The sequence below is a fragment of the Chroicocephalus ridibundus genome, chromosome 6 (genome assembly GCF_963924245.1).
Source record: "Chroicocephalus ridibundus chromosome 6, bChrRid1.1, whole genome shotgun sequence".
NCBI lineage: Eukaryota > Metazoa > Chordata > Aves > Charadriiformes > Laridae > Chroicocephalus > Chroicocephalus ridibundus.
This window is the reverse complement of record NC_086289.1, coordinates 70,034,290-70,048,158: the sequence shown is the minus strand read 5'-3', so window position 1 is coordinate 70,048,158 and position 13,869 is coordinate 70,034,290. Positions and strand designations below refer to the sequence as shown.

General features: G+C 35.8%; 1 protein-coding gene across 10 annotated transcripts in view; it reads left to right on the top strand.

The window, feature by feature from the left end:
• ZBBX (zinc finger B-box domain containing) overlaps positions 1-13,869 on the top strand; it is a 73,654-nt gene that overhangs the window by 15,827 nt on the left and 43,958 nt on the right. For 5 of the 10 annotated variants that reach the window (XR_010071672.1, XR_010071668.1, XR_010071669.1 and 2 more), the window contains exons 11-24: positions 441-561; positions 1,122-1,237; positions 1,461-1,564; positions 1,884-1,990; positions 2,940-2,971; positions 3,341-3,588; positions 4,406-4,562; positions 5,119-5,271; positions 6,230-6,466; positions 8,089-8,224; positions 9,283-9,354; positions 9,897-10,020; positions 10,904-11,037; positions 11,516-11,611. Coding sequence is in view for 2 of the 10 variants with exons in the window: in XM_063339176.1 (XP_063195246.1) it covers positions 441-561; positions 1,122-1,237; positions 1,461-1,564; positions 1,884-1,990; positions 2,940-2,971; positions 3,341-3,588; positions 4,406-4,562; positions 5,119-5,271; positions 6,230-6,466; positions 8,089-8,224; positions 9,283-9,358 (1,487 nt within the window). In the remaining 8 variants the exon portion in view is untranslated. Of the gene's footprint in view, positions 1-440; positions 562-1,121; positions 1,238-1,460; positions 1,565-1,883; positions 1,991-2,939; positions 2,972-3,340; positions 3,589-4,405; positions 4,563-5,118; positions 5,272-6,229; positions 6,467-8,088; positions 8,225-9,282; positions 9,496-9,896; positions 10,021-10,903; positions 11,038-11,515; positions 11,612-12,160; positions 12,260-13,869 lie in introns of those variants that run through there. The other 5 variants (XR_010071670.1, XR_010071673.1, XR_010071671.1 and 2 more) reach the window with 5 other exon arrangements.

The window sequence follows — 13,869 nt, the reverse complement described above, 5'->3', positions numbered from 1 at the left end:
TATTTTCTGCTTGCCTTCCATAGACTCTTAATATTTCTTTGTCCTGGTGAAAAGATGCAGTCAGTTGAAGTATGCATGGAAAAATATGAAAAAAACCCCTGTTGTCTGATTGGATTTGTGGAAGCTAGCCTCTTTCCTGTAGTCCATGGATGGTGTTTGTTCTTTGTGTGGTTTTTGTATAAAAAATATTATACTGATTTCTTTGTTTTCCTCTTTTTTTTTTCTTCTTTCCTGTGAAACGATGGGATAAGGTTTTACTGCCTACACCCACTGCTGTGTTGTGTAAATAGAATACTGCTGGCCATTTGAATTTTGGAATTATGCAAAGACTTAGCTAGGCATAGACTACTAATGCAACATTCATTCAAAAATAAGGTAGTTAAATGGCAAGTTTATAAATCTGAATAGCTGCATAAATCTGTTTTAAATAATTCCAATAGAATCTGTGGGAATTTGTGAGGTACAGACTGATCTTACTGTTATGAAGGAACCTGTCCAAATTGAATTCAAGAACGATGGCCTGAGCTACATGGAGAAACTCTTGCTTAAGAAATACAGAAGGTATTGTTGAAGTTGCTGGCACCAATGAAAGAAGTCAGAACTACTTAAAGGTTTCAATGGAATTTTTGTTACTGCTATTAAAATATTAGATATATTATCAAGAGTTAAGGTGACTGTATACAGTGTGCTTTACTTTGATACAATAACTGTTATAACCAGACTTGATGACTTAATATTCCAGAATTACTGCAGAGGGAGTAGTAGTTGGAAGGATTCTCTTTGCTATCAGTTTGTTGTAGTGTTTGAAGATTGGTAACGATACTTGACTGCTTGATTTGGGGCAGTTTGCTACAGGAGTTTTGTAGAGAAGAGGAAGTATGATCTTCAGGACACGTTTATAAACATTAGAGTTGGGCTGTTAGCCCTGAGGTGTGAGGTCATCTTAATGAAATTAAGAAGAGTTGCTGCTTTTAAGGAGCAGCTAATACTGCTGCGGTAAATAATGTGTGTGTGGTTTTGTTCGGGGTTTTTTTGTGGTTTTTTTTTTTGGAATGACTGATATTACAGAAATAAAAAAAAAAAAGATGACTTTTTAAGATTGGTTTCTCTTCCTTTTTTAGAACTCCTGTTGATCAAATTTCTGGTAGCTGCATTAAAGATTCAAGGCCTGCGCAAACACTAAGTGTACACCAGGCTGTGACTGGAGGAGATGATGAAGATGTCAATGACTTAACAGGTGTAAAAGATTTCTGTTTATTGAATCTAACTATTAAATACTTGAGATTTTTTTTTTTTGCTGGGATTGCTGAACAATTACATACTTAAGCGGTTTCTGCTTAAAGTAACAATAATGAAAGGAGAAATTTATGATATTTCATAATAAATAAAAAGTTTGCATTTGTATAACTGAATCTTGAACAGGAAAAAATGAAATGCATTAAATTAACTATATTTCGTAGTTGAAGAGGTGAGAAGATATTGGACATCTGTTTTCAGAGAGGAAGTACCCAACACTATTGCTGAAAGTTCAGAGTCATCTTTGAAAATTGAGTTCCTTGATGATGTAAGTCTGTAATAAAGAACTTCATGAATCTTCACAGTGATCCTAAGTGATTTGTTTAAATGTTGATCTGTTAAATATTTAAAGTGCCAACAGCTAAATAATTTTAATTTTAAAAGGTGTATTTTTTTCTTTTCCATACTAATGTGTAAAATTTATCTTTCCAAAGTTTCCCTGTAAATTTTTCCTCTTGTGTCCAGGGACCCTTACTATACAAAAACTAAACAAAAATAAAATGTGCAGACTTTTAATGACTTGAGTTAATGTGGTTATTTTAATTTTAATCTATTGCTGAATGTGGTTTCTTTTTTTTTTTAATTAGTCTTGTGGCAAGGACTTGGAAGAATCATCTAACTTTTTTTTGATGGAAGCTGGGACTATGGGAATGAATAAGCAAGGAAAAGGTGAACCACCGAAGCAGTTTGTAAGGTATTGGAAATGCAGAGATTGTTTGGAAGAGAAAAGGGAGTAAACCATCTTCTGACAGTTACACTTCTAAATAACATGTGCTTTTATTTGCAGGCAGTCGTACTTCATATGAATAGGGAGAATCCCTGATCGTAAATTGTTTTAAGGCATGGTTAAGATTCACGTCCTCTCATCCTTGGTGCAAGACACAGACTATGCTGGTGCCATGACACTTAGTTACTGCTTTCCCTTCCTTTACAATTCTTCCAAGATCCTGTCTGTGATTGCTGGTTTTGTGCTTGAAAGTTTTCATTTGAATGACCTAATGATTCGATGACTAATTTGTAAGAGTTTCCAAGAACAGTTTGGCAGTTAATGGGCATGTGGCATGTTTACCATTAAAGTTAGTGAACAGTAAGTCTCCGTCTTCGACTTTTTCAGCGAGCAGCCAAGATGTATTAATTACATGTAACTAGAGAGACATCACTCTGAAATTTCTCTATTTTGTTTGCTTAATCACTCCAATGTTAAACCATGTAAAATACATTTCTTTATGTGTTTACGCCCTGAATTATAGATAGCATTTCTCTTTTGTATGTTCTTATCTCAGTAGAAGCAGGGACTAGCATACAGGCAAGTTGATAATTGATCAGTGTTATGTACTTCTAAGGTACTCTCATTTGACTAGTTGTTTAACTCCAGGCAAAACGAAGAGTCCTAATAATTAATGGTACGTGTGCAATTCTTCTGATCTCCCAGAATTTATTTATGATTAGATGTGATCTGTTTTGTTATATTGTATTCTTCTAGTCTTTCCTCCTTCCTGGGTTTCAAAGTGGTCCATCAGTTGCAGATCAGAATGACACAGTACAAGACCTTTTGCAAAGAGAAGCTTGTAGGCCTAATGAGAAAGTCATTAAATGTCCACAGCTGATACTCAATATTTTTCTTCACCTCTTCCTCTTGACAGAAACCCCATTTCTTCTAAAGAAGTTTCTCAAGGTAAATTTTGAAAGTTATTAGTATGATGTACACAAGTGTATACAGTTATATCATTCTCATAAGGGATGTGGTAGTCAACTATGATGGTTGTCTAAAAAAAACAATGAAAGATTGTTAAATTATGTACCGTTCCCTGACCCATGCAGGTCCCTTGACCACAATTTGATGCGCTGCGTGAGCTATTTTGCTATTATAGGCATCTGCTGTGACAGTAATCTCAAAGCTGTGAGCTCATTTTATGGCTTAGGGATAATTTCAGTGGAGGTTTCATATTTTAAGTTCATGAAGAAAATACAGCAGACTTGCATGTTATAATTCATATTAATTTCCATTAAAAAAAATTATCCTATTTTCATTATTTGATTGTAGAAAAAATGGTTGACTGCAGCTGTCTTGGAAGAAACGCAGTGCAAAAGGAGGGTATTAAACTAAAGACTACGAGAAGATCACTTAGCTCCTGTGAACTACTTGAGAAGTTCTCTAAACCTACTGAACTAATAAGCAACAAGTATCTCCTTGAGACACAGCTGCAGAAAACCAATAAAGATTCACAAGAACTGGACGGTGTCTGCAGCAGTCAGAGTTTGGTTTTGCCTGTAATTACAAAGTGTTCATTGGTAAAATATTTTATCTTTGGTTGCTAAATAGATAAACTATGTTACTTAGCCTACTTTCCCAGTTTAGCACGAGGCAACGTACCATGTTCCTGAATCGGTTTAGAGATAGTGATAGTTATATGGTTACCATTAAATACTCTACAGCTTTTCCCCATTCTCCCCCAGGAGCCCCACCCCAAAGCAATTAAGAATACAGTTTCAATCAGGGGATTGTCACTGCCTACCGTATTTCATATGTAGGGAATGAAGGCCTCTGCTTTCCACTTTGTATTGTCAGTCTTCTATTGATGTTCAAAAAATAAAAACGAATGAAAGAACAGACAACAAAAAAAAATGTGTTGGGGGAGAAGGCAGCTCTTCCCATGTTAGTATCAAGGTCACTTCACCTCTCGACTGAATGACAAAAATTGTAGGTACTCTTATGTAACCTGAATTATTCAAATGTTGTTTTGCTGAAAATATAATTGAAAGCAAAAAAAATCAGGGAGGAAGTTGGGACATTATATTTGGAGTCATTGTTGAACAGTATTACTGTACATGATGTACACAAAGACAAGTGAAAACAAACCAAGACAAATTGCTTTTCATATCCACAGTGGAAGAATAGAGTCAAGCTCTCATGTCATTAGCAACTGAAGTTTATAGGATTTTAAAGCATATGTCATACAAAACCATTATCCTTATGAATATCTATTACACCAGGCTATCAGTATCATTCAAAGTTTTATGAACATTTTACTAATATAAACTTGCAAGAGCAATTTAGGAAGTTTCCTGTTTCTTTTCCTATATCTAATATATTTGGGTTTTATTCAAGTTACAGGATGTAGCCAAAAGGCAGAAATCTATTTCTACGCGGTATTGGGGACTTGAAGGTTTCTTTGTAGGTGCAAACTGTGAACAAGCAACGCTTGAAGCACATTCTCCGCTGTGTGCTGACTCTAGCCCTGTGGACAGTAGTATCCTGTTTCCAGGTAATGGTGTATGAATTAAGTCCTCAAACGATATATACATTTACCACCATTGTTGTAAGATGTCCTTATCTTTGTGTAACTTGGTTCTAGCTTACTTTTAGAAGTCACTTCAGGTAACAGTCATGCCAACACACACAACTGGTGCTGTGGAAGGATAAAATAAACTTACTACCATGAGGTAAATTACATAACATAATGCCATAGATTTATATGCTTCTTTATATCCCTGAGAATTTGGTTCCAGTAGGAATTTCAGCTTTTGTTTGTGCATAATGTAAATCACACACACAAAACATATCATTATCCTGTTGCTTTTAATGGTGTATATGAAACAACATGTGAAATGCTTGCTGAACATGAATGTTAATTTGATCGAGTATATCACTTGAATTTAAGTTTGTTAGTGTGTTAGATATGATTTTTTTTACATATGTGTAGAAAATTTGTTGTATGACTCCTTTAAATCACATACATTAAATGTAGCAAATAGAGTAACAGTAAATGCATATTAACACAAAACCTACAAATGATTTCCTCTAATACTTTTTTATTTCAGGAGATGGAAAGTGGGTTACTGAAAGGAGTTTAAGTGAATATGCTGATGACTCTGTAGTTCAAGGTGTCTTAGAAAGTCAGCTGAATAGACTTTCAAGTGGTTTGGAGACTCAAAATAGAATTTATCCTCTGGTAGAATGGAGGTCATACTCAGGTAAGGATAGAACAGCTTTGAGATCCTCCTCTAACAGGTTAATTTTTCGTACGTAAAAAGTAGAAGTGCTTGTGATGATTCTGCTGAATTCAGGTCATTTTTGTATCTTCGTCTATGTATTTGTATTTTGGGTGTATGGCATTGTTTTCATAAGAATGGTGTTTTTAGTTAAAAATTTCTCTTTACAGCTGTTACTAATAATGCTTTTTATTGTGCTTAGTTTCTACTCCTGCTTCTACCCTATTAATTCCCTCTTAGCTTGATTATTTACATAATAATTTTATCTAGAACAAGATTATGTATTACTGTGTGTTTTGCAGCATCTAGTACAATATGGTTTTGATCTAATAAAAGATTTCCTCATCCTACTGAAATAAGTCTTATTACGTGAATGATAAGAAAGAAGGAAACAAGTAATGCATAACTGCATATGCACTTTTTAGTTACTTTTCTCAATTTCAACTGTCTCCGTCTGAAGGAATGTACCTTACGTTATTTCTCATCTTAAGCAACCAGTTTGGCATTTTAATTTTAAAAACACTATGTTCAGAAATTGAAACTGTCAATTTGGTATCCCAGAAAAAAATCTGAAAGTGTCTATATTCTATTCATGTTGCCTTAAATTAAAAAAAAAAAAAAAGACAGAACCAAAGTTTTAAGCTTTCTACACACATTTTCAGTCTCTGCCCTGCCCCCAAATTTGTTCCATTGCACATAATATATAAATCAAATATTTTTTTTTCTGAAAAATGCCCCTAAGGTGTGAGGTGCTACTTCCCAATATAATTGTAACCCTCTTATTAAAATTTATTAATTCACAATCTTAAGCAAAATTAATAATCTGTTCAAATAAATTAATAATTTTAACTGCAGTTAATGTCATTAATGAGGTGAGATCAAATTCTCTTTGTGTAAAATCTTGAATTCTTAGTAGTTGTGACCTTTTCTGTTATTTCAGGGAATGATTCTAGAAGACCTTGGTCGACAAATGTGCTACACCATGAACTGACTGGAAAATGTCCAACAAACACCCAGCCAAGGCCAAAGAGTTCACCCATGCATATGTTAAGAGTTAACACTGAGATATCAAAACCCAAGTGCATTGATATAACTAAACAAGATGAGTATCTTTGGGAATATATTGCTGACCAAGAAGCCCTACTTATTCTGGAAAAAGAATTATTAAGTTATACAGGTAAGTGACAATACTGTTTGGTTTGGGTTTTTTTTTTTTTTCCCTCGTGTTTAGAAGTAACATAATGAAAACAAGTAGCTATTTCATTTGCCTTTTCAGATCTTAACTGATTTTGGTGCAAAAATGACCTAAACCATTTGGCGATACAAGACTTCTTTGTGGTTGAACAGTGATTTATTTCCGTTCAATCATACTTCAACTTACCCTTTATTTAGTAGAAGCAAAATGTTTTGTGCAACTTCTTTTTAACCCCGTACAATTTTCTTGAAATTTTACCTCTTGCATTTTTGCTGCAGAAATCTGCAAGACATGCTAGGTACTATTTCAGATCATGAATTTCATTTAAATAAGTATTCTTTGCTTGGATGTTTAATAATGAACACCCCAGGTGTAGTTAGAAGCTACATTTGATGCAAGGATAGCAAGAAGGGGGAAAGATGGACAGGAAACTTTATAAATCTGTCCTCACGAGAACTGCCACTAATAAAGCGTAATAAATACAGTATTAGCCCTCATTTTGGGTTTGACTCAACCCCCTTTCCTCTGCCTTTGAAGACCACCTCCTTGTTTTTTGGGAAGGTGGTGTGTGTGTGTGTGGGAACAGTGGCAGGCAGCCAAGGTCAGTTGATTACAGTTGAACAGAACGAGTGAGTTCTGGTTTTGTTCTTTCAATACTGGAAAAAAAGATTGGGATGCTTCTGCTCCATCTCAATGAGGAGATAGGTCAAGTGTCTAAACACTTTGTGCCATAAGCAGCCTTGATAAACTGCATCTCTTGGGCTTTAACTTGGTCCCTCCCTTCTGAGTTGCTATGGTGCGTTTAGACTGGCAGGTCTTGGCTGTGATGCATTTTCAGTAAACAAAAGTAGTCTGGATTCAAGAGCGTTCTATCTTGTAAAATGTTTTTTACCTTAGACTACACTGTATTTTTTTCATACAGCTCTTCTCTGAGGCTTCCAAATACCACGCTTCAGGACAGCTGTCCTTCCTTTTTTGATACGTACTCATCAAAACCCTTGTGTTTGGAAGAGTTCCTTTTGTTAATGCTTGAAGGATTAACATTGATGCTGAAATATGCTCAGAGAAGAGTAGGGAGGGAAGTTACTGTTGAACTGTCCCATTCTTTCTCTCCCTTTTTGTTCCAATTTCTTGGAATACTTTTCACTTATTTATAAGTGAATAGCAGAGAGATAGTTGGGAAACTAGTAACATGCATGTCTGTTGTATAAGGAGCACAGACTGTGATCCCAGTTGAGCATCTTTTTATATTGGTGGATGTGGGATATATCCTGTTGCTCCGTTTTAAATACATACTACCATTAGTCAGCTACCCAAGTTCTACATTTGCTGCTGTATTTTGAGTCGCATTGGTAATAGTGGGCCCTATTATATAAGGTTTCATACTCAACTGCCATAAACATCTTGGAAGCAAACCCTTTCCATGACTTCTAATGATACAGTAACTTATTGGAGGGTTTGTAGTGACATCCTTCATCAGCTAGAGTTGTTTTGAGACTTAATGGCAAGTTTTTGTCGATACTGTGGAATTCTTTGAAATTGATAGTGTAGATACTGCATTTTTTTGTTTACATGTGTTCCTGAAATGACCTAAAATACTTCAGGTCCTGAAAAACGTTACAGCTTAACTTCTGAAGATGTAACCTTCTCCAGCAGACGCTCAGAGAAGACATGTAGAAATACAACAGATTTCTGTAAAAACCTAGAAGTAAAAGACCAAAGCAGAGTTGATACTCTCAGGTAAGTTAAACTTGGTTTTATGATATTGTAAAATGCTCCATATGCCAAACATTTTGCCAGAACTGAAATAAAGACAGTCTTGACTTTATGATTGTGCTTTACACGCTGATTACAAATGTCAGCATGACCTATTTTGTATTTTGGTGTTCTAAGCCAGTGCTCCCAGGCAGCTCAGATTAAGAATTAGGTGATATATTTTTTTGTTGAGACTACAGATTTTGGGATTGTGGTGTTTTGGGTTTTTTTCATAGAATCGTAGAGTGGTTTGGGTTGGAAGGGACCTTAAAGATCATCCAGTTCCAACCCCTCTGCCGTGGGCAGGGACACCTCCCACTAGACCAGGTTGCTGTATTAGCTTTTGTTAATATACAGCACTGAGATTTATACAGTACGTCTATTAGAAATCGAAGTTCTTTGGTCGTAAGGTACCTTTAGAAAGGGCAGTTGTGAACAGGTGAGTCAATAAGATTTAACTCACCATCATCTATGATATATCTGTTATATTGCCTTGGAGACTAAGGAGGTGGCTGGAAACAAAGAATTTCCTTAAAGTTCTGTCTGTCATAGCTTTCATAATAATGATTTTGTAACTAGTAAGGGTCAGTCAGACGCTGCGAGGTTAACTACATGCTATGTGAATACAGGTGATCCAGAGATTTGTGGTTGTTTGGTTTATTGAGTTGTTTGTTTGTTTTTATAATTGTTCGTAATATTGAAATTGCAGGTCAGTAGAAAACTAAACGATATTTGCAAATAGTGCAGATAGTATAAATGAGACCCACTTTCTTAACTTACCTGTTCTAGGATCTATTAAAGCACAAAAGCGACAATGTTGTTTACTTCCTACTTGTTTAAGAGGTGAAAATGTACATGACACAAACTGAGGGGAAAAAATGAATATAGTAGCTACTAATGTATGTATACTTGCAAAATATAGAGCAAAAGTTATTTTCATGCCTTTTAGTTCCACGTGTGTGAACATATGTCACTAAAGCTTAAAGCAGAGTAGCCTGAGGAATTTGAGCTGCTGAAAATCACTGTGATATGTTTCTTTTAAGGGGCTGGGATGAAAGCCAAATGGACGATGAAGAAGAAATTCTGGAGGATAAGCAACAAGTTCTTGCATTACAGTGAGCATGCCAAGAACTTAATGCAATTTCTCTTTTTGCGCATCATACAAAACCAAGAAGCAGACAAAGAGGTGTCTTGAGAGCTGCTCAAGACTTTATTTATTAAGGATTACTTAGTAAAACTGTCAATAAAAATTCTTTAAAAAATCCCTTGATTTTTTTGCTTTTTTATTAGTATGAAGAAGTAACAGAATAAAAGAAAACTGGTCTTCTGCTATTATTTTCTAGGATTTTTTTATTCTTTAATTTTTATTCAATATGAGTTTCCTTGCCCACAGGTTGAATTTTATGTCTCCAAATGCAGTTTTACATTGCCAACCTGAGATGTAACGTGCAGGAAGTGTTAATGGAGTGTTCTTAAACGGGGGGGGTGTCTCAGTTTGGCCAAGTTTATATGGTGAGATGCATAGTAGAAAGTCTAATATACTTTACTCCATATCACATATTTTATCACTAAGGGAGTTTTGCCTTGCAGAACAGAAATCAAGTTTTACACAGTGTATTTTACTTCTACTACTACACTCCTTTCTTCTTAATTTCAGCAGGTAGCATAATACTAGCAGTAAACTTGGCTCCTTGTGCTCAGCATCAGAGAATCATGACCTTTAAGATCATCAAGTCAAACTGTTAACCTAGCACTGTCAAGTCCACCAGTAAACCATGTCCGTAAGTGCCACATTTACACGATGTCATCCACACATCCCCATGTACATCTACACATCTCCATCAACGGGAGGTCAGTTCTTTCTGCACTGTACTACTTCCACTGTTCCACTATGCCAGTTCAGAGTGATCTGTGTTCGGCATGCCCAGTTCAACTGTACTGAAGGTTGCCATCTTACATGTCTTTTAAGATTAAGAGAACGAAGAGGAATTACATTGAAAAGATGATCTTGGGTGGTTTCGATTTCACCAAACCATTTCAATTTCTCTATTTGATCATGACGAGGCCTCAACTGTACTTTCGAACTTGCTGCATCTGTGTTGTATAAAAAGGTTTCTTCTTCCTCTTCTCGCCCTTCCCAGTTAATGTAAGGTTAAATGCAATTAATGTAACACCAGTAAAAGGTCACTTGGCTGTTACATGCTGACATGGTACTTTAATGTAAAGAGAGTTTGGTGTCTTTCTGCTTTCTTTTTGAGGAGATGCTTAATTGTACCTAGTAGTTGAGTAGTTTTCTGTGGAGGTGGCAGGAAGTTACAGTTTTGAAATGATCTAAGTGGTGTCTTTTAGTAACATCTTTGGGATTCTCAGACGCAGCAGCAGGCTTCAGCTTTCTTTAAAGTTTTTTTCTTCATTGTGTTCTATTTGAATGTGGCGGACATTTTTTTTTCCTTCTTTTATTAGTTTCCTCCATTGTGTTTTTTAAGATGGTTTTTCAAAGCACCTTAAAAGTTCTACACACCCCCCAGCCCCACCCCTAACCCCGCTTTTGATCAAAAAAAAGTGTATCAAATTGCAGTCACAAAGATTTATGTCTCATTGTGTTGGGAAATTTTGGGATTAATTAAAAGCTTTTGTCTAACAATTGTTCTTAACCATTTACAGGTAAATCACCAGACAGGACTCTAAAATTATTGGAAATTTTCAAGTAGAAAGAGAAGCTTTATATCCTGTTTCACATCTTCCATCTCTGTTCCACAATTCTCTCATAACTGCTTTAAATGAGGAGTTTATAGCAGGTGAAATTCAGATTGCAACACTGTCTGTACTTTTGACCATTTTATCCATTTTATATTCAATGAAACACATGTTTACTTTGGTCATTTTTCACCACAGCAAGTGTGATCAAAACTTCATGTCAGATGCCTTTTATTAAAGTTCATGATTTCTATCACTAAATTTGTTAATTAGGAAATGTAGATAGTTTTAAGAAATTAATTTTGTTTATAGTCTCAAGTGTTTAGCGATGTCTTTGAGTGCTCATCTCGAAAACCTTGTGATTCTGTATTCAGAGGTGGCAAGTGACCTTCATTAATGTATTGGTGGAAACGTTCCAATGTATTATTTAGGTTCTGACAATTGAACACATACTTGTTTGTATTCTCCCTGTGCCGTAGGACTCTAATGTAGTATGCATTTGTTGTCTGTACCTCCCATCAGTTAAGTGCTAATATTAGACAACATAGACAGTAATCTTTTCAACAATTTCTATTACAGGAAAAGGTACTTCACTAACCCTAATTCATAAAAACCAGAGCCGTCGGGCTGAACAGACCATTGATTTGATTTCCTGCCTCATTTCTTGTCTTTAAGGTGAGGGCATATTTTCCACTTCAGTTTTCTTTATAGAGTTTACCGTATATTGATGTTTTATTACAGTAGTTCTTTGCCGGAAATACTAAGAATAAAATCAGAAAGCGGGTTTCTACTTTGTAGATTAAGGCCAGTGCTTTTCTCTCATGAATGTAACCTTTTCTTTCTGTTCGAGTTACTTTTCCAAATATTCCTGTTACACTCATTTCCCTTGCGCGGACAGGCTGACTGCTTCCATGCTGTTCCCAGCCCTTTTTAACTAGAACACCAATGAAGCAGGTGCATACTGTAGTGTGTGCCTAAAGCCCTCAACAGTCAGGTTAATCCTTTGTGTTTGTGCTTGTTGGAGATAACTAGAAAGTCACTAACTGTTTTCAACATCTGATTTTAACAGTTTTCCCTTCCCATCCCTCTTTCTTGAAAGAAAAAAAACATTTCTGATAACGCCTCTAACAAACTGTGGACTAAAAATAAGCTTACTTCACTGTATTAGTAATCTCTTTGGCTAGTCAGTGATGATTTAAATGCATTTCAGTTTTGTGTTCCTAGGTTTAACACACTTGAAGATAATCTTTCTTGAGTGGAATTTTTTTTTTGTCTTCACGACATAGCGGTGGAACTGATATCCTAACTAAAAGACCAAGAAGAATATTTGAACTGATGTAGTTCTGTGACATTTATCACTTGTTTTTCTGTTGCAAATAGAACAAATCTAGTGTTGAAAGCTTGCTGCTTATGATTATGGATGTGGTTTAATGTATTTCTGCCTTGATGCAAATGGTCATGTTTTGGTTTTCTTTTTTTAATGTTTTTATTTCCTCTTGTGCCTGTGGTAGGGATGTCTAGAGTTAAACCCGTGTCAAGGGACTTGCACAGAAAAATATTTTCTGTCCAATTACAGAAAAGGAGGGGGGAAAGAATGAAAGACCAGTTTATTTTTTTGAGCCTCTACTGTGAGTCTACACATCTTTTTGTGTACATTAACTTTCCATAATGTGATTTTTACAAAACATAAGCTCTGTGAATTGACTTGGTAATCAATTTGGATTTTGAAAGAGGATATCACGGTCGTCGTATACTAAAGTATTCCAGGATTCGTGTGGACACACCTAATTTTCAGTAGTCTGTCAGACTCTGCAGGTCTGCCTGACTCTGCAGGTCTGCCTCTTTTTTTTTTTTTTTTTTTTTTTTTTATTTTTAGCCTTTTTGAACATCGCCATTTTCTGCTTTCCAGCAACTCTCAGTATAATATACATCAATGTAAAAGACTGCTTGGTGGGCAGGTGGGCTTACTGTTTTTGGGGGTTATACAGTACAAGAATGGGTGAACCTGGCAAGGATTGATATACTGGAGAGATTTTGAGGTCTCCTTTGTTACCTTGTGAACAAATGTTTCCTTTCTCTCCTTTCAACTAAACAAAATACACAAGGCATGATTTTCCCATGTGATGTTTAAATATTCCAATGCTCAGCTTTTTTTCCCCATGGTTTTTTTAAGAGTTTGGTGTCAGACCCAGAAAAAATTTGACTCCACCGTTCTGCATAGAGACTTGTTGCATACATGCTTAGTGCCAGAGGATGGAATAACTTGGGAAGGATGAAAACCTAAGAAGTGTCTTGTGTCCATTGTCAAGCTTTATGACCTGTAGCAAGAGTAGACCTGTAGCTTTATGACCTGTACTTGTACAGTTTACATATCAGAGTGCTGCTGATCTATGCAGGATTAGCATATGGCAATAATCAGATGTTTCTAGATGCTTGGAGGAACTCTTGTGCTTCACCGAGATCATTTCCCTGTTCCTAATGGGGGATCTCTACCCATGTATTAATGTTTTGAACTTTACTAGACCCAGGTCATTACAGAATTCTTTCCTATCAGCCAGTATTTCTTTTTTCTTACACTCCAAACTGATGGTGCATCAAGTGGAGCTGTGTTCAGAAGAGTCCATCAAGACTCTTGTCTCATACTGTTCTCTTGAAATTACCTTTCCCACTTACCAGACTGACTGGTACCAATGGATGACTTCTACAGGCAAATCTAGCTGTTAGCAAATAAACAGGTATTTTTTCAGTCAGTTTCTGTATCCTGGTGTTTTAAATATTAATTCTTCCTCCAGCTTGCCGGAAGAGAAATATTTGGCATAATGATAAAGGAATCATGTGAAATTTGTGTTATTCCCAAGTGCTATAATTCCAAGACTTCCTTTTCCCCTTGTCTTTCACTAGGTATCTTAGTGCATTTCGGGGAAGGTCACAGA